Source organism: Physcomitrium patens, chromosome 11, assembly GCF_059467195.1.
Source record: "Physcomitrium patens ecotype Gransden chromosome 11, ASM5946719v1, whole genome shotgun sequence".
In the NCBI taxonomy this organism is placed as follows: domain Eukaryota; kingdom Viridiplantae; phylum Streptophyta; class Bryopsida; order Funariales; family Funariaceae; genus Physcomitrium; species Physcomitrium patens.
Window position 1 is genome coordinate 10353848 of NC_143420.1, and position 21457 is coordinate 10375304.

General features: G+C 28.8%; 1 protein-coding gene across 1 annotated transcript; it reads left to right on the top strand.

The window, feature by feature from the left end:
- Nucleotides 1-16852: 16852 nt before the first annotated feature.
- Nucleotides 16853-20777, top strand: LOC112288750 (D-3-phosphoglycerate dehydrogenase 3, chloroplastic). Its single transcript, XM_024533278.3, has 6 exons — nt 16853-17502; nt 18142-18319; nt 18751-19127; nt 19378-19584; nt 19773-20078; nt 20193-20777. Exons 1-6 carry the CDS (start codon nt 16999-17001, stop codon nt 20556-20558), a joined length of 1938 nt encoding a protein of 645 aa, XP_024389046.1. The 5' UTR covers nt 16853-16998; the 3' UTR covers nt 20559-20777.
- Nucleotides 20778-21457: the final 680 nt, after the last annotated feature.

The window sequence follows — 21457 nt, forward strand, 5'->3', positions numbered from 1 at the left end:
AACTACACTTTGTGCTCATAAACTTTTGAAATATTAAGAAGGCAGTCAATGGTGCAGAACATTTGATACATGATACACGAAGATATGTAGTTAGAAATTGGAATTGTGGATTTGTGTCAGAAGAGAAGGCTTCACTTACAAATGGGGATAGAGGGTTGTTATTTATGCTTAGAGTTGGGTCAAAAAGAAAGCATAGGAAGAAGAATGGTGGTTGGGCATGTATGTATATGGTTATTGATTACTATAAAACTCTTAGAGTTTTGGAGACAACAATAATGTCTAAAATCAAGTGTGCTTATTAGAAGCTTATCAAAAAGGTTGTTTTTTGTCAATTTTAGCCTCTATAAGAATTCATTCAGGTTTTTGGAACTATTTACTTTTTTTTAATTTATTTTTATTTTATGCAATTCTAGTGTATATATGCAATCATATTATCTATTAAGAAATTGGAATTTAGATGGCGTAAATCAATAGGTTCTATTAGTAATAGGTTTAGAGAAAAACTATAAATTGTTGCTAAATATTTGTAGAAAATTGAGCTAAGATTATATGATTTGAAGCTGTTATTTAATTCAAATCTTTATTCTCTAATAGTAGCCAAAATATGGCAAATGGTGCTATAGGTTGTTTGAATGCCTCAAAGATTCATGTAAAATCGTAATAAGGGAATAGAGGGTATATCTATCTTAAGTATTTTTGATATTAAAGTGATGTGTTGCTTGTATTTTCAATATCATTCAGATGTCAACAATGAAGAAGTTGCTAAGAAGAAGTTCAAAAAGATTAGCAATTCCTTTGAGGTGAATTTTACAAGTGAACTTTGTCCTCAATCTCAAATATATCAGCTATATCATTTGTATTACATTATTATGTTTTATGGGTACTGATTTTGTTTGTGCCTTCCATAGTAGATTTTATCAAATGATGAGAAGAGGTCATTGTATGATTAGATCACATATTCTATTTTTTTCTACTAATTATATATATATATATATATATATATATATATATATATATATATATATTAATTAATTAATTAACACTTTCTTTTTTTCTTTAAGAGTGGTCAATTTTTGAATTAGCAACTACAAATTAAACTTTTATACCTTTTTGTTGCTAATGACAAGGATTTTTGTTAATTAATATATATATATATATATATATTTATATTTATATTTATAATTATCAAGTTATTTTTTAATTTTTTATATATATCTTATTACAATGTTCATTCATATTCAATTAGATTATCCTATATTATTTTTTGTATATATTGGTTATTTTATTTTTTATTATGAAAAGAAAATTTGTTTTTTTAGGTCCATATGATTCATCAATACATGTTTTGGAACAAAGATTATGTTGTGTTAAAAAAAATCAACCATTTAAAATCATGTAAATAAAAAGTACTTATTTTTATAATTTTTATTTAAGATTTGTAACTTTTTGAATTAAGTACTAATTTAAATAAAATGAATATATTCTAATGTCAATAATGTATAGTTAGAAAATATTTGTAAAATCTATAGAAGTCATATTTAACAATTTTAAATATGCATAATTTATAAAATTAAAATATTTTCATATTTTTTATATTTATTATGTATTTATTACAACTTCTTAATATTAAATTTACCATATTAATTTTGCTCCTTCCCAAACTTAAGTTTTAAACTATACGTCTTTTTAAATAAAATAGAAAATTGGTTCTAATACATCTAAAATATCAACAATTTGGTGTAAGTAGGATTCATTACTTTAATTATTAAAAAAATCATGATTATTATTATTTTGTCATAGTTCTAAAGACATTGGTCAATTTAGAATTTGCATAGACAACTAGAAGCTCAACTATACAACTTACAAAGACACATTTATATTATTGTTTATCAATAACTTTTTTTATAAATAATATGCCATCTTTTATAATTTTTATAAATGGTAAAAGTAGATACAACTCAATTAAAGTATATCTACCTATTTATTATAAAATAATATTTGTAATAAAGTAAAAAAAACTTGTGTTTAGAAGTAAATGGATTAGGATTCCTTAGGCTACCCTTGCAAAGGTGTCCATTAGTGCCAAAGTAGCCTAACTAATTTAAAAATATAATATCAATTTATATTTATTTATTTATTTCATATTTATTCTCTTTGTGTTGTACACCCTATCAAGTAGTCTTCTCCACCTTATTCTCTTTGTTCTTGTATTGTTTTTAGAAGAGGAGGTAAAAGGAGATTTTGTTTTTGGAGCCCCATTGTAATGCCCAATCATAAATCTTTAGTTTTTTGTTATGTAATTTTCTACTACTAAATTATTTATTTATTTATTTATTTGTGGACTGAAAAAAATATCTTATCTCATCCATGCAAGCTTATACATCTCCACCATCAAAGTAACAACTGTGCATGTAATTTTCACTCTCAATGTCTAACCAATGTCTCAGAATTATTGAGTACATGATGTGTGGGAGGCAAGTATAAGTGCCAAGTTCCTAGTATCTTTGATTTTTTTCTTGAATTGTTTTACTTTTAGATTTTATATTAGAGTAGTTGGCTTATGTGCTCCTTTTGCATGAAAGCTTGAGATGAGTAATACCAGCATATGACAATTGGCTGACTAAGTCTTGTTATATTGTCATGGTGCTAAAAAAACATGAGAGAGTGGATTTTGTGAGCTCCATCTATTGCATCCTTCTTCCCTCCCTTGTTCTACTCTCTCCTTGAGGGACTTCTAGTCTTGCTGTAATTTATCAATGTACAACCATTTTTTTCCAAGCAGCTTCATGTCCTGTTGTGGCTCTCTTCCTAGTTTTGTACTTAGTTCCTACTATTGTGGTTTTCACCTCTTCCGATAAGATTGTAGTACAATTTGAAATTAAAAAATATATATATAAAATTTATAAAATTTATGTTGAAATATTTTACTAAGCATAAGACCATCTTGAGAACCATCTTGTTTTATTATGGATGATCCAATTCAAAAATGACAAGCCATTTTAAGTTTGTTAAAGATATGAAGCTTGAAGAAAGAAATCCTCTATATAATCTTCTATCATTCAAAAGAAATAGAAAGTCACTCAAAGATGATATAATATTAAACTAGAATAGCTATTGTCAAAGACAAGAAGACTAGAAAGTCTTGAAACAAGACTAAAGATTAGAAAAGTATTGAAAAGAGTGAAGAACACTTCACTCTTACCTCCATATATATTCTTAATTAGGAGCTATAAGGCAATGTCTTATAAGACCTCCAAAACTTATTGACTTTATAAGACATATATCTTAACTTGCAAGGCAAGTTCTATATGTATGCCACATAGTTAGCTTGTTTTGCAAGCTACCAACACGTGGTTAATTTGTTGACCAAGTTTTTAACCTATTAATCAACTATAAACACATATAAAGTCTAAGCAAAATTTATAAAGCTTTTAGAAAGCTTTTTTAGAAAATATTATGAAATAAATTTATTTTTACTTATTTCTACTTAATCATATGGATAAATGTTAGAATAAATTTATATATTTGTGATACTATCTTATCTTCTAAGGAGAAGTTTTAAGATAAGAAGTCATCATAAATTAAAAAAATTCAAGATGCAATGAATTGTGTTTGCTACATACTTTGATCTTTGTTCTCTTCAAAGATAGTTAATAGGTCCTCTTAGCCATCCATAGTATTCTATACCAAAGCAAAAAGACTATGTTGTTATTTAATTATTATTAAGGCTTTTGTAACTTTCTTCAAATAAAACATTTGAAACACCGTTAAGAGTCATTCTGACCTCTAATAAAATTACCAAACATTAGGATTTTTTCTAAGGTTGTAATATCAAATATATTATATTTTGCCATTTATTTGAAGAATGACATATCATTCTAAAGAATCTTCATCTCGATTATGTCATCTTAAAGGTTGTGATAATTGCAATGTTTCATCCAATAAGTTAGCAAGTGATAGTTCTTGAGTTGAAATTTCTAGTTGTTAATTTTTTATTTCTTTAATATCACAAATATACAAAAGTATCAAATAAGAATAAAAGATAGAATGTTATCTTCTCTAGATCTTGTTTCTTTCATAGCAAAAATTTTATATTCTTCATCTTAGTTTTAATAGATGTCATCAGTAAAAAAAAAACTCAACCTTCTTTATTGTATTTACAAGATTTTTTGTTGGCTTCTTTGTGCATTCACAAGTATTATATCTGCACCAATCAACAAGATATTTTAACGTATTATTGTGCCACCTTGAATCTAAGACTTCTTCCACCTTGAACTCTTGATTATTATCTATTTCTATAGAAAGAGATGACATTTGTCTTCTTCCTAAGATATTCATTGTCTTATATGACTTAAAAAGAGACATATGGAATATAGGATGGATCTTTATAGACTTTAATAGATTTAATGAATAAGCAACAAGATCGATTCGTTCACTAATAGAAAAAAGTCGAAGTCTATAATAATCTAACTTGTCACAATAATATTACGGTTGTTTCTTGCAATAAGCATCTACATTGATCTTTTGTCATTTTTGAGCTTCCTTAAATTATACTTTTATTATTGCAAATAATTCTAAAAAATGATTTTCTAAATCTTTAGCCATAGGATTATCAACTTTTGAAAAATCAAAAGTATCAAATTATAGATGATAATCATAATTAATAAAAAAAAAATGTTTATTAAGTAAAAAAATGTATTAAATTATTATATACAAACTTTGCCTAATGCAAAAAATTATCCAATCAGCTTGATAACAATTGAGAGTATATTCCAAATACTATTCTAAAACTTAATTTATTTGTTTTTTTTATAATCAATTTGAAGATTAAAAGCCAAAGAGAGTTTTATATCCACCTTTATTTTAGAAAGGATTTTTTTTTAAATCTTGATATAAATTAAATCATCCTATCTAATATAATATTTTTGGACAATCTATGATAGTAATAGATGTTATCAAGAAAAAGCTTAGCCATTTCTTCACTTGTGATAGATTTTGAATATAGTACAAAATATGTAATCTTAATTAAATGATCTACTATTATAAATATAGAATCATATAAACTTGAGATTGGAAGGTCTATGATTAAATCTATAGAAACAAAAGACCATATTTATTTCAAAATAAGTAATGGGTGAAAAAATCCATAAGATTGATAATGAGGAGTTTTGGATCTTGAAAAAATATCATATGATTGAAGAAAGTCTTTAACTGCCTTTTACTTTTGAGACTACTAAAAATCTGTAGATATTAGCTTCAAACTCTTGTTGTATCCAAAATGTCCGGCTATTGGAAAATCATGACAAGCTTAAAAATATACACAATTACACTTTGTCTTTTGGAATATATAATCATTCTTTGAAGTAAAGTAAATTATTCTTAAACTTAAACTTAGAAGTATCATAAGATTTAGAAGAATTATTCTTAATATCATAAATAAGAAGATCAAAAGACATACTTGATTGAATTTGCTTGACAAAGATTGAATCAATAATCAATGTTGATTTTATTATTTGAATATAAAAATACTCCAACTTCAAGAAAATTGTTCTTTGTAAATCAAAAGCTATATTTTTTTTCTTTTTTTGTAAAATAAGAGAATCTAAAAAGAGCATCTGATAAACCTTGTTATTTTTTGCATTCATAGGTAATCTTAAAATCAAATCTTGATGTAGACATACTCCAATGGATTTGGTGACAATTCAAAACATGTTTCAAAATGAGATACTTGACATTTTGTGATTAATATATACAATAATTAGATTAGAAGCACCTTCTAAATAATGACTCTATTTTAAAAATGAATCTATAATTACAAGCTCATTGTCATGGATTTCATAGTTAATCTCAACTACTAAAAATTTCTTAAAATAAAAAGCAACCAGATGGAGCTTATTATTTACTCCATTTGTGAGAAAACATCATCTATAACAAAGTCCAATGCATTTGTTTACATAAAGAATGCTTTAGAAAAATTGACGTAATATAAAATTAGTATAGAAATAAATATTATCTTCAAGGCTTCAAAAGATGTTTATGCTTCTTTGCTTCACTAAAGTTTGTCTTTACATATCACATGTGTACAAAGAGCCACAATTTGAAAAATATTCTTGATGAAGATTTAATAATAATTAGTAAATTTTGAAAACGTGACACATCTCTAACTATTTTTGAAACCTTTTAATATATGATAGTTTGGACCTTCTTAGGATCCATCATTAATTCTTTATTCAAAATGATGTATCTTAAAAAATCAACTTAAGTAGTCTGAAATATACACTTTTTCATCTTTACATATAATCTTGCATCTCTAAATTTTTGTAATACATAACAAATATGAAGTTCATGTTCTTATATGTTCTAAGAGTAGATTAGAATTTCATCTAAATAAAAAACAACAAAATCATCAAGAAACTTAGAAAAGACATCATTCATGAGATGTTAAAAAGCAGTTGGTGTATTTGTGAGTCCAAAAGACATGACATTTTATTCAAAATATCCATTCTTTATTCAAAAAATAATCTTTCATTTAATTCTTTTTTTTTAATATGGGCCAAGTTATATGCTCCTTGTAGATCAATTTTTGTATAGGTCTTTTTTTTTGCTTAAGTTAGTCAATAAGTTATGAAATCAAAGGTAGAGGATACCTATTCTTGATGGTGATCTTATTAAGTCCTTTATAGTCTATACACATTCATAGAAACCCATCATTTTCTTCACAAATAGAAGCAGCTCTTGTTGGATATTTTGAATGGCATATGAATTTTTTAGCCAAATTTTTGTCAATGTATTCGTTTATTGTAATCAACTTATTTTGCAATAAGTTGTAGATTGATCCAAAAAGTGGTTGAATTCATTTTTATAAATCAATTGAACAATCATAGGATTGATGCTCTAGAAGAATATCTACATTATTTTTTTCAAAAACATCCTAGAAATCTTGATATTGGCTAAGAATATCACTTGACATCTTTTTACCATCAAAAATGAGTGTGGCATATATAGCAAAAGATGACTCCTCTTTTTATACATACTTAAAAGTTCTTATACCTACCAATAAGAGTTTGGATGTACTAGGCTTATCTATTTCTACTTTATTGCCAAAATTTTGGATTAAATTACAAAATATATAGATATATATATATATATATATATATATATAAAATCTAATCTATGTAAGGATTATATTTTTTAACTAGAATAATCCTAAAATAATTAGATTGAAAGAAGATCTTATCACTTTAAATATTACTATACTATTATAATCTTTAATCATTATATGAAAACAAATAAACTTATGAGTAACATTTTCAAAAGATAAAAAATGACCATCTATAACTTCTATATGTATAGATTTATTTTTTTTGACTAAAGATATTTCTTGTTTCTTGACAAAGTCTTTGTCTATAAAACAAGTTAAGGCTCTAAAATCTAATAATGCAAAGACTTTGTGATTTTTAGGTCCTAAACACATATCTATTATAAAACAAGATGAAAGATCTGAGAAAAGAATAAGACCTTTACTAGGTATTACACATGATTCCAATCACACCATCCCTATTATAGCTAAAAAAAACTTATTTTTTAACATATTATCTTCTTTAGCAATCATGCTCCTTATTTTGTGATTGCATTGCTACTTTAGACAATGTTGAGCAGTATGCTTAGTTTTTTCATAATATGAGCACAAATCCTTTCAATGACATCAAATCTTTTCTTATTGAGTATAAAATTTACAGTACATTGTATCAATTTGTATTGATTTTAGCCTTAATATATAAGTTTTAAAAACTTAAAAGTTGCCATCATTACTTAGTTTATATTTCTGCAACTAACTCTTTATTTTTGATGCCCTTAAATTATTCTAAAGATTTTGCTTTTGATATTATCAATGACAAATCTTTGACGTTATCCTTGAAGCCATATTGAAATTGTTTGATGAGGGCTTTATCATTCCAATTGATGTCATAAGCAAGATTTTGAAATTCAGAAGTATATGTAGTGGCTCATTGTAATCTTTATTGTAAAGGTGAGAATTTGGTCTATACTACTTTTTTTCAATCACTTTCTCTAAATATGGCCGTAAACACTTCTAAGAATGAATTCAAATCATAAAAGAGTCGTGAATCCTTTTCTATCAAAGGTGCAAATCAAGAAAGAATACTTCCATATAGAAGTGCACTTATAAACTTAACTTGAGTAAATTCATTAGAATATTAGAAGGAATGCAATCTTAGATAGAGCTTGACTTATTGCAAAAATCCTCAAAATTTTGATCTTGTTCCATCAAACTTTTCAAGCATACTAATACTTGCCTCTATTGTGCTTATAGGTGCAAAACTTCTTAGATTTAGTTGTGAAGTTAATTGACTTTCTTCCCTTAAATATACAACTTTTTGATATAGACTTTAAACTTCTTTCATAGGCAATGGATTTGTATTTTCATAGTTGGTGGTTGTGATGCGAGAAATTTTCATCTCAAGATTATTAATAAATTTTATCAAATATAACATCTAAGATTTTCTTTTTTTCAAAAAACTTAATAAATCCACAAGTCAAATTAGAGGAGGATAATCTTCAACCTCTAATATCAAATAAAAATTTCTACATAGAAGGATAATCCACTTTCTTTAAGGATGATATTAGTATTAGAAAACTAAATTTTTTTTTAAAGATAAATAATCCACAACTTTCAAAATATAATAATAGAAGTAGAATAAATAATTTATTTTTAAAAAAATATAAGAGAAAAAAATTAGCACTCTTATAAAATTGTGAAGGGCACAAAGCTCAAAAAAACAAATCCTCAATATACTCTTGTATCACTCAAAAGAACTAAAAAGTCACTCAAAGATGGTACAATATTAAACTAGAATGGCTATTGCTAAAGACAAAAAGATTAAAAAGTCTTGAAAGAAGATTAAAGACTAGAATAGCATTGACTAGAGTGAAGAAGGCTTCACTCTTGTCTCTATATGTATTCTTAATTTAAAGCTTCTCTAAAAAAATATTATGAAATAAATTTATTTTTACCTACTTTTACTTAATAATATAGATAAATATTAGAATAAATATCTATATCCATGATACAACTATGTCAACTAAGTATGGATATTACAAACATACTTAATTATTCTAATAATTGCATAAATAATATGAATAGTTAGAAGTATATTAAAATAGATTAATTTAATACTATCTTATAGAATAGCTTCTTTAAAGCTTTATAGATGCAATTTCATCTTTTGACATATTTATAAGTGATTGGTAGGTTGAATACTTAGTCAACAAGTTAGTCACATGTTATACATATTGATAGCTTGTGGTATAAGCAAATCATATAGCACACATGTGAGAAACTTGCTTTGTAAGTTAAAACATATGTCTTGTAAATTAGACATATGTTAAAAGTCCTATAGAATGTTGTCACATAACTCTTAGTTAGATATTATATATAGAAGCAAGAATGAAGTTTTTTTTCTCTTATCAATTTCTTTTTTACTTCTAATCTAGTTTCAAAGGTCTCTAGTTTGTTTTATCTTTTGGCAATAATCATTTCAATTTCTTCTTAAATATACATACTTTCTTATTTCCATTTTGTCATATTTTTTTAATACAAATTTCACTTTTTTACATATCTTCTTTGGATTCTTATCCTTGATAAATTGACAAGACTGCACTTATAATATGAAAGCTTTGTCTTTTTTTTAAAAAGAGTAGATTAAGTTTTTTTTCTTAATAAGACATAAGTATATTTAAAGTTGCAAATTACCCTCTTCTAAACTAGTATTGTTTTTAGCATTTTCTTTGTTATCAAGTCCTCTCTTGTACTTGTTATGAGCAATATTAGACATCTTCTTTTCTCTTGTAATACCATGACAAAGCTTGTTGAAATAAAGAATACAATGGCACAAATGCAAGAGCAATTGAGGATTTGATTAGGTGTTATTGATAGTTTAGAATTTAAAGAGACAACTTATAATAACCTTATTAATATAATCAAAAAGAATAAAATTTCTAAAAAATATTAGTATATTTTTTAAAAAATTAGTTTTACTAATAAAAAATTATATTAAAAAGAATCAATGATTAAAGATAAATTCTTAAAATGTAATATTTTTAAAGATAAATTTAAAAAAAAAAAAAAAAAACAAAATTTGTCTTTTAAAAAGCTAGACAGAGTGTTTAAATAAATAATTGTTATTAAATATAAATCAAAACCTAATATTCAATCAACAAAAATAAAATTGATTCTATCTTTAAAAACATGATAGAAGAATCAATTCTTAAATATGTATTTAACCAGTTGATACTTATTTTTTAAAAAAAATAAAGAAAAAAAGATACAAAAATCATTACCTTTAATAACAACATCCTCATTAAATATTAATTTACCTTGCAAAAAAGATCTAACTATCATACATAAAATCAAATAAGCAAAGTTTTTAAAATTAAAATTACTTATTTTTATTTTAAATATATCTATATATATATATATATATATATACATATATATATAAAAGAAGAAGAATCAATATTAATAAATAAAAATAAGAATTATCTATTAATCAATTGGAACTCAAGTATCTACATACTAGCAAGTCAAATAATGCAATCAGATTTAAAAAGGACATTTTTTGTAAAGAAAAAATTCTAATTAGTGTGAAAACGTAGAAGCAAATAGAAAAGAAAATTTATAAATAAATAAATGATTATGACTAAATAATTTAGTTAAAGAACAAATAAAGGATAGATAAGGTGAATTGAAATTAAGGAGACTATAGATAAGAGAATACATTTCAGCATTTTCAAAGACTAAAGAATGGCAAATCAATAGCTATAATTAATGAATCAAATTATATATTAATATATTTAATTATTTTTTAATTAAATTATAAATATAATAAACAGTGATAGAAGTAAGATAAATATAAGCAACTACCAACATTTCTGAAATCAAATCAAAGGTTCTACAACATAGTTAATAAAATAGAGTTAGATTGTTTTTTTTTATAGTCCAAGTTTTTAATGCAAAAAAATAATTAAAAAAAAAAAAAAAAAAAAAAAAAAAAACTAAACTAAACTAAACTAAACTAAACAAAAACTAAAGAAGAAGTTTTTTCTTAAATCAAATTGATCTATATCAACATATTCAGCTTAAGTCAATTAAGGTGAGAAACAAATTAAGTGTCTATACAATAATTACATTAAGTTAAAAAGTTATCTAACTAAAAGAAGTTAAGATGTCTCTTTTTTTACAGAAGTTATGTCTATTGTATGATCAAGTATAATCTATTTAAGACAAGGAATCAACTACATAAGTTGAGTCTAAATTTTTAACTTAAAAAAGGCAAATGAAGCTGAAAATAAATTATTTAAAACAAAATAGCTAAAAAAATGTGAATAAATTTAACACAAAACAGTACTAGTTTGATTCTTAAGTAGATTACATTAATATTTATTGAATAAATAATGTTAATAATATTTTATTTATAATTTTTATAAGAAATTTATATTTAATTTTCAAATAACTAATTATATTTTGGTATATATAAAAAACAATCAAATAAAATATTATTTATTTAGAAATGCATAAAAATCTTAATATTTAATAATGTAATATATATTTCTAATATTTTTTTATAAATGACATATTTGTGGTCACAATTTACCCATTGTCATTATTATCTATAAACAATGGCTTGCTCGTCGTTTGTTATAGTATATACTTATTCTTCTTCCAAGATTCAAACCTTCAATATAGACTAGAACAAAAGCCAAATATTTATGAAAAATATTTATATTTACTTCTTATATACATATTTTAATATGATATTCTAATTTTCAAAACCCTTGTATTTTTTTTTTACATCTTTTATTCCTAAATTATCTAATTTATCTAAATTTATATTTATTAATAAATATATTTTATGCCACCTTGATTTACTATAGCTTATTTAATTATATATTCTAATATTTTGTCAATGCATTGTATATCTTAGACCAATGTATTTTATAAAAATATTTTCGATAAAAAACTTAAAGATGATATTTTAATAAAGATTATACAATAATTTTAAGATTTGTTTAATTTTAAGAAAGATATTAAGTATTGCTATTAAAACTTTTAATTTTTAAAAGATAAATTTTATAGTTACAATATTTTTCTTATTATTTCTAAAATATAATTTTACTACGATATAATTCAATCTTCTTTTAACTATCATTATTTTTTTACATGGATATGACAAAGCTTAATTTGAAAAAGAAACAATAGTTTTTTAAATTTTTCAAATTTTAATATTTTTAAACTCTTTATCCACAATAAAGTTTTAATTTTGAAGATTAAATTTTTGAAATACTTTAAAATAAGTAGATGTGTATTAATTTAATTATAATAAACATAAAATCCATTTACCATCAATCATAAAGTCTTCTTTTTTGAATTAAAATACATGTATATAGTAGGTGCTTAATTATTTTTTTGAAATTAAGTTCTAAAATAGAAATATATATATATATATATATATATATATATATATATATAATAAATAGATATAAAATATGTATTATAAGAAATATTAAGAAATTTTTTATTTATTTTGAAGGTAATATGTAGATAATAAAAAGTTTTAAAAAAATATATATATATATATATATATATATATATATATATATATATATATATATATATATATATATATATATATATATATATATATGATTAAGTATATTTTATCAATGTAGAAAATTTGGGCTTTAAAAAAAAGATCTTGTACTTGGTAAGTCTAGCAAAACTTATATCTTAAAGAGATCAAGTTCAATATTGCCATATTACTTCTAAGTGTCTTGAAGTTGATAATAATAAAATTAAACTAATAACACACACACACACACACACATATATATATATATATATATATATATATATATATGCACCAAATTTTAATTGATTAGGTGGTATCAATAAGTAGTTTTTTCAAATAATTAACTAAAATTTAGAGAAAAAATATTAGAATTAAGTTTCAATAATATAAATTTTATAAAAAAATTCAATAAATCCATATTTTTAATATTTAAGGATAATCATGTAAAATTTACTGGAATTTAAAAAATAAAATTATATATATATATATATATATATGATCAATTTTTTTTAATATTTACCTTAAAAATAATATTTTTATGTAAATAGTAGAAGAGTTTTAAGATATCACATGTATAAGAGATGGTCTAAGTTCTGTTAAATACTATTTATGTTTAATAACTTCTACTAGGTAACTACAAGTTATATTAAAAAAATATATTTATATTATCTTATTTCTAATTTTATATAATATACCTCCTTAATATACTTATTTTTTAAATATGAATTTAAACATGCTTTTTAATATATACTTCTAGCCTAAAAATCTCAGAAAATATTTAAATCCTTTTGTAATAGCATTTAAAGGTTAACATTTATCTTAAAAAATGTAAAAAAATTGAAAATATTCCATAAATCTATTAATTCTAATTCTATTTAAGGCTAATTTTTTGTATCCTTTTATTTTTAATAATTTCATTAATTAATTACAAGTATGATCTAGATATATTTTAATTTTTTACATTTTATGAAAAATATTAATATTTAATTATAATATATATAAATATTTTCTTTTAAAACTGTGGTAATTTGTTTTTAAATATGGTAATATCTGAAAATAAATACTATATGATTGACTATATATATATATATATATATATATATTTGAAGTCTACATAATTTTCATCTTAACTTAAGGTAAAGATCATATTTAATTTTGAAGGTATATAATTTTTTTTATGAATTGATTTTCTTAATTGATTTTTAATATAATAATTAATATATTTATAATTCAATATTATTTATTTTATTTTATATTTTTTTTTGTTATCAAGCTAAGCACTTTCAAAATATGATGAATTAATAAAGGTATAGAAAGGAATGTAGAATATAAATTTAAGTAAAATATCAAATATTCTTGTAATTATAAAAATCTGTAGTATCTTATTTAGATATATATATATATATATATATATATATATATATATATTTTTTATTTTAATAATAAAAATATTGTTCTTTTTAAAAACCAATACTTATAAGACAAGTATACAAGACGACTATGATGATGGTTATGAAAATGATGATTAAAGTAATTACTATTGGATGCATAACAATAAGATAAATTTGCAAATAAAATTATAAAAAATATATATTAGTAATATCAAACATGTGTATGTTGTAATTAATTGTTGAAAACAGTAATATATATCAAAATATTAATAAAACAAAATTATATTATTAAATAACTATTAGAAGTAGCATAATAGAAATAACTTGTTTAACAGAACAAAGTTGCAAAAGAAAATAACAACTTGAAAAAATAAAAGTGATCTTAACTAAATATTTAAAAATATATATATATATATATATATATATAGAGAGAGAGAGAGAGAAAATTAAGGAAGAAAATTCTTGTGGTACAAAAATGTACACACATTTATTTTATTTTTTTAATTTAAGATCATAAACAAGATTTTAGGCATATATAAAAAATAAATTATAAAAAACTTCCTATATAGACATCTATGTTTTATTGCATGGATATGCCCCCTTCCTATATACAAAATCTTTTATGTAATTACTATTCATAAAAATAAATTGAAAATTGTTTGAAAAGGTATACATGTTGCAAAAGGAAATGTCTACTCAGTGGTTTTTTCAAACAATCTTATTACTTTTGCTTCTATAGATTTAATCCATTTTCAAACTAACATAATTATAAATAATATATATAATATGAAGCATACTACTAATTAATTGCTTTTGTATTAAAAATCATAATAAAAAATTGAATAATATACTACAAAAAAATTGAATATAAAAATATCACACAATTAATTAGGAAGGTGAATAATAAGTTTTATATTTAATTTTTGGTTTTTCTTCATCATATTAGAACTACTACAAAACATTGAGATAAAAAAAACCCTTAGAGTGTTTCCTTATTAAGAGTCATTGTTATCATAAATTTTATTAATACTCATTAATATCTATTAAAATCATACATAGTTGATATTTTCTGTATAATAATTATCCACTTACTATGGGTATATAGATAGATACAACTTTTTTGTATAATATAAACATATATTTCAAAAATGAAGGGTAATTATGTTTTTGATTCGGGAACAAACAAGAATATCAAACATTTTTGGATTGGAAAAACTAAACAAAAAAAGTTCATTAAACACAAAATGTGAACAAAATGTGAACAAAATCTTCAAATATCCTTACGAAGACAAGTCATGGTTCCAATTCGATCTCCATCATTAATCTCCACAGTCATCCATCCATAAACCTAATTACATTCATCCAAAAATCCCATCCATCCAGGCATTAATTCATCCATCATTTGTACAGAAGGACCCCCACTTGTGTCAGGAAATATCCATCAACTGAATTATCATGCAGTTGGTTTTGTTTTATGCATAACGAATTTAGAGTCATACGTACGTACAAATGTGTTTCGTACATAAATATACGGTATATATTTTGTAGGCTAGCTGGATCCCAATACCATGGCAAGGCAGGCTGATATTATTTTTGAGACCTAGCCAGCATTAGAATCTACTTTTTAATTGGGACCCAGGACGTGTTGTTTCCTGAGGTCACCTGTTCAATCTTTTGTCCTCATTCACTCCCGCTTACTCAAATGGAAACTCACACATCAACACATTCATTTCTAGATTAACAACATGGATCTTGCAAATAAAAAGTAATTAGCGTAGATAAAAAAGAAGAAGTGGTTTTTGTAAATTAACGTATGCATGTACAAACAATATATGTAGAAAAATACTTGAAATTTAGTAACATTGTGATGTGGAGATTTATCTACGAATGATGTAACATTTTAGCAATGTCTCCCCTGTTTCCATGAAGGAAAAGTGTTGATCTGAGATTAGTTCATTGGGAAAACGAGTCATAACAGTAACAGCATGGTATTCTAGTTTTAAATTGGAGGAATTAACTAATCACAATCCCACTGTGAATCAAAACTCATTTAAAACACGTATGCACCATGAATTTGATCATCAAAATATTTATTTATTTATTGTGCAGCCAAAGAATGAATCATTTACCGGGAAAAGTGGTGGGAGCAGCGTCACCAAGGGAGGTAAAAAAAAAAAGAAAAAAAAAAGAAAAAAGAAAAAAACTCTGTTAGCCAACACGGATGAGAAACGTGGCGCACAAGTTGGCACCCTCATCGGCAATGAATGAACATGCCATTCATTCATCCATCCAGGGACATTCCAGGGGGGTGGGGTTTGTTTCCGCCCTTGTCGGGATAGTTAGCGCAGCACCTGCTGGTGCTGTGTGTGTCTTTTTCTGTGCCGTCGTAGATAACCTCAAGGGCTTGAAATAATTCCCCGAACAATTCGAAGATATGAACTAAGTAAGAGGGACTCAACGGGGTAGACGAAGGAGAAGAAGGTGAGATGATGAGGGAGAATTTGGAATAGTAGGGGGGGTGGGGAGGGCGAGTAATTTAGAAAAAAGAGGGGGACGGGGGATCAATCGGTGGGGATGAAGGAAACGCGGAAGGGAAGGGCAGCCCTAGTGGGCAGTGAAGGGGTGGCGAAGCTCCACGATCCGACGCTAGATGCATGCCCACCCAGCTGGGCCTGGCCTGGACTGGGGAGGGGAAGGAAGGCACCGAAGCCTCGAGAGAGAGCCAGCCTCGAGGGGGGTGGTGGTGGGGGCTTTGCAAGGGGTTTACATTGCATCTGCGTCACCGTCCTATTGTCCCCACATTGCTTCTTCACTACATCTGTTAGGAAGCGAGTGAGATCGCTGCAGTCTGCGCTGTGTGTTTAATCAGACTGCAGTCAGTGAGTGGTTCACTCTCTTCTCTCGTGTTAGGAGTGAGATCGAGAGAGCACGAGGGAGTGGGAGGTTACGCACTCTGCAAGATGGAGACGGCATCCATGGCTGCCACGGCGGGGAGCGCCACCATCGTTGGCGCCAAGCTCGCGGTGAATTATGGGGTGTCGCAGAGACGCGAACCTCAGCTTTCGTCGCGCGTTAGCTTGGGGCGTAATTCGGTGTTTGTTAGCAAGGCTGGAGTTTATAGCCGAGGCCCGAATGTGGGTTCCAGGAGGGTCGGGGCCTCGAAAAGAGTGGTGGCTGTGAACTCTGCTGCTGCTGCTTCTTCTTCTTCTTCTTCTTCTTCTGCCGTAGCCGTGCCGACTTCGAGCGACGGCCAGAAATCTGTGGCGAAGCCCACTGTGTTGGTGGCCGAGAAGCTGGGCGCCGCTGGTATCGAGCTGTTGGAGAAGATGGCGGTTGTGGATTGCTCCTACAATTTGTCTCAAGAGGATCTGTGTGCGAAGGTTGCGGAGTGTGATGCTTTGATCGTGCGCAGTGGCACGAAGGTTACTCGTGAAGTGTTCGAAGCCTCCAAAGGCCGCTTGAAGGTATTCACAACTCTCCTTTGGGGCCTCTCTTCCGACACTGGACCACCATTCCCCTGTCTTGGAAGTGCTCTGTTTATAAAAGAACCCTACTCATAGTTTTCTACCTTTTCTAGTCGTGATGTTGTGGTTTTGTAACCGGTGCCGATCGTTCTTGACTTTTCCAATGCTCTTCTAGGAATGGTGCATTCGATCCCTAGTGAGTCTGCATTCATTCTGGTCTTTAAGTGTGTATCTGAGTCTGTTGCCTGTCCATCAAAGCTGAACTTTGTGGCAGAATCTTTTGAATCTTTTTGCTAAGGTGGGGCCTGGTATTGGATATTCTGATGACTGAAATAGCCTGAGAATGACATTCCTTGTCATCTACCAGAGTAGGTGGTCCGTTCCCAGTTGTATTTCTGAAAGCTAGTTAGTTGGACGTTAAGCTGAGTTTATTATTCATGGATGGATATTTCAACCTTTTACAGGTGCTTAGATATCAAGCGACACTCTCTGGGATTATTTATTGCTCTCTTCTGTGATCGCTTTCTTTTAGAATACTCACCTCAAATGTTTTTGAAGCCAATTCTGGTTCTGTTTTCTCTTTTCTTTTAATTTTCTTAGTTTCTAATGTTTGGTTTTTTGAAATTCTTCATTGTGCAGGTTGTTGGAAGAGCTGGTGTGGGAATCGACAATGTTGACTTGCAAGCTGCCACTGAGGTTGGATGCTTGGTTGTCAATGCGCCTACTGCCAACACTGTGGCTGCTGCCGAGCACGGCATTTCCCTTCTGACTGCAATGGCCCGCAATGTTGCGCAGGCTAGCGCATCCATGAAGGCCGGTATGTGACTTTTTTTTTGCCATTTCCGTTGAATATCTTGGTTTCACCCGGGAAGAACGCTAGAGTCTAGTTGGGCGTGGATTGCAGGGCTAGTTATAAAAAAAAAAAAAAAAAAAAAAAAAAAAGGACTCAACATCCTCGTCTAGAGGGTCTGTTGTATGTTGATTGATAAAGAGACACAGATGAATCGTCATAGTTTTAATCTGGGAGTGAGGGAATCTTGAGTTATATAGAGTCCAACATCCCTCGCACAGTCTCACCAAAATTCTGCAACATTTATGATAGTTTTATGTTTTATTCCTGTACAAATTCGTCTTTCGTGTTTTGAATATTGGAAGGATTGGGTGGCCTGTCGGGTAATCTAGTTGCCTGATGATATTGTTTTGTTCCGAGTTAAATTGACGATTAATAGAAACTGTTGTTGGATGCAGGGAAGTGGCAAAGGAACAAGTGGGTTGGTGTGTCCTTGGTAGACAAAACACTGGCTGTGATGGGATTCGGGAAGGTAGGCTCAGAAGTGGCTCGTAGGGCTAAGGGCTTGGGTATGACCGTTGTGGCCCACGACCCCTATGCTTCAGCTGAGCGCGCGAAGGCTTTGGGAGTGGAGTTGGTGAGCTTCGATGAAGCTCTTGCTGCTGCTGATTTCATCTCTCTTCACATGCCACTAACACCGACTACGGATAAAATTTTCAACGATGAAAGTTTCGGGAAGTGCAAGAAGGGTGTACGCATTGTCAATGTAGCACGAGGAGGCGTGATCGACGAGCCCGCGCTTGTTCGAGCTCTTGATGCTGGCATTGTAGCTCAGGTTGGTGCACGTTGTTAGATTGATGGAGCGAGTGACTAGCTACAGCTGATAGAACATTTTGCCTCACATTTTTGTGATCAAAATTGTGTCATCATTTTGGTTTAGGTGTTGGTTGCGAGTCATTAAAAATTGTGTAATTATTTCGGTTTTGTTTCGTTTTGTTCCTCAGTCATTTACATATTGCAATTCGCGTGAGTGGAATATTGCAATTCGCGTTGGAGTACTTAGATGTAACTGTATCATGTTGCAGGCTGCATTGGACGTGTTCACTGTGGAGCCTCCCAAGGAAGGCGATGCACTCGTGAACCACGAGAATGTAATTGTCACCCCTCACCTGGGAGCGAGCACCATGGAAGCTCAGGAAGGAGTCGCCGTTGAAATTGCTGAGGCAGTGGCTGGAGCTCTAGCAGGAGAGCTTTCAGCAACAGCTGTGAATGCACCTATGGTTCCCGCTGAGGTTGTAACACGAAACTCCGATTATTAATTTGTGAAAGTAGCGGGATTCCTTTAACGTCCGGGATATTTACTGGTGACTCATGAAGATGAATTATCTTGTCTTTGAGGCCGTTGAAGAACTCCCGTCATAACTGATGATGTGATACTGGCAATTACTTCGCTAATACTCCGTAACTGCTTGTTTTTCAGGTTATTACTGAATTGGCCCCATACGTGACCCTGGCCGAGAGATTGGGTAGACTTGCTGTGCAATTGGTTTCAGGCGGTGCTGGAGTGAAGCAGGTGAAGGTGGTGTATAGATCTGCTCGTGCTGATGACGACTTGGACACTCGGCTATTGAGAGCGATGATCACGAAAGGTTTGATCGAGCCAGTTTCGAGTGCATTCATCAACTTGGTTAACGCTGACTACGTTGCGAAGCAACGTGGTTTGAAGATTAGTGAGGAGCGACAGCCTACTGATGGTGCAATTGAAGTACCATTGGAGACTATTACGGTAGGTCTTGGAACAGCTCTCCTTGTGTTATAATGTTGACTTGTCTACTACATGTTGTTACGTGGTTACTTTGAAGAGGTAAGCCTTTCCTAATGCTTATTTCTGTGTCACCAGGTGACGATCGCAGGCGTTAAATCCAAATTTGCAAGTGCCATTTCGGGGAATGGATCAATTACTCTGGAAGGCAAGGTTAAGGATGGTGTGCCATATCTTTCAAAGGTAGGAGACTTCGGCGTGGACGTAAGCTTAGAAGACAGCATCATCCTGTGCCGGCAGGTAGACCAACCAGGCATGATTGGGAAGGTGGGTTCTATCTTGGGTCAAGAGAATGTGAACATTTCATTTATGAGCGTAGGACGAAAGTCACCCCGTCAGCATGCTGTGATGGCCATCGGTGTGGACGAGGAGCCCTCGAAGGTGACACTTCAGAAGCTAGGTGACATTCCGGCTGTTGAGGAGTTCGTGTTTCTCAAATTATGAGTTATAACTTAAGACATAGACGGTTCAGTTCTATAACTTGTAGTGAAGGGAGCATCTTCTAGGTATCTTGCTTACCTACCTGGATCCAATTTTTTCCCATATTTGTCTGATGTAAGCATTTTGAAATGCTTCGAAAATCGATGTGCTAGCTGGTAGTGGGAACTATTCAGAATGTAAAGCAGAAGCATTTTCCCCAAACAACCGAGATTTTTGATGGAATTCCTCTCACCTCATACAGTTTATTAAAAAAAATTAGTCTGTGGTTTGTTAATGCACTCCTTAAGCAGCCTAACTTGCACGTGCTTGATAAAATCCGCCCATTGACTAGGTCTTCCTCGAATCACTGGGAGATGGTACTCACCAAGTTCAAAGTCTTTGTTACACTGTTTGTCTAAAATGTTATGCTTCGCGTTAACGCTGCAAACAACAGTCCACCAAGAACTTGCACGACCAGCACAGCCAAGGATTGGTATTACACGCAAAGTTAAATGAACAAAGCATATCAGACAGAAGTTAGCTTCAGCTATAGAACCAAACATTTTGTACAAGAGTGCCTGTCTCATGGTTTTATTTGTTTGCTATGATATTTACTTCTGTGGTATTCCTTGTTGTTACTGCTCTGTGCCACCGTTCTTTATTAATGACGTAGAACTGCAGTAGTTTGCAGAAAACCCTCTAATTCTTGAAATACTCGTGAATGAAATGAGGGAAACATCAAACTGCATTACCATATTTAATGCGTCTGTTCTTCTTAAAACAAAAAACTATTATTAATGTTCTTAACTGGGTAGTGACAATAACACACTACTTGGTGTGGTCAATCCTGTACAGTGGATAGGGGACGTAGTTATTGTTTAAAAGCTACCTCAATAAATATTTTATATCTGATTGCTCTTCTA

Bases quoted from the DNA above. Each gene is read 5' to 3' on its own strand.
- LOC112288750 (XM_024533278.3), top strand. From the start codon at position 16,999: ATGGAGACGGCATCCATGGCTGCCACGGCGGGGAGCGCCACCATCGTT. The intron at 19,128-19,377 runs GTTGGTGCACGT...ATCATGTTGCAG, and splicing joins ATGCTGGCATTGTAGCTCAG to GCTGCATTGGACGTGTTCAC. The intron at 19,585-19,772 runs GTTGTAACACGA...CTTGTTTTTCAG, and splicing joins CACCTATGGTTCCCGCTGAG to GTTATTACTGAATTGGCCCC.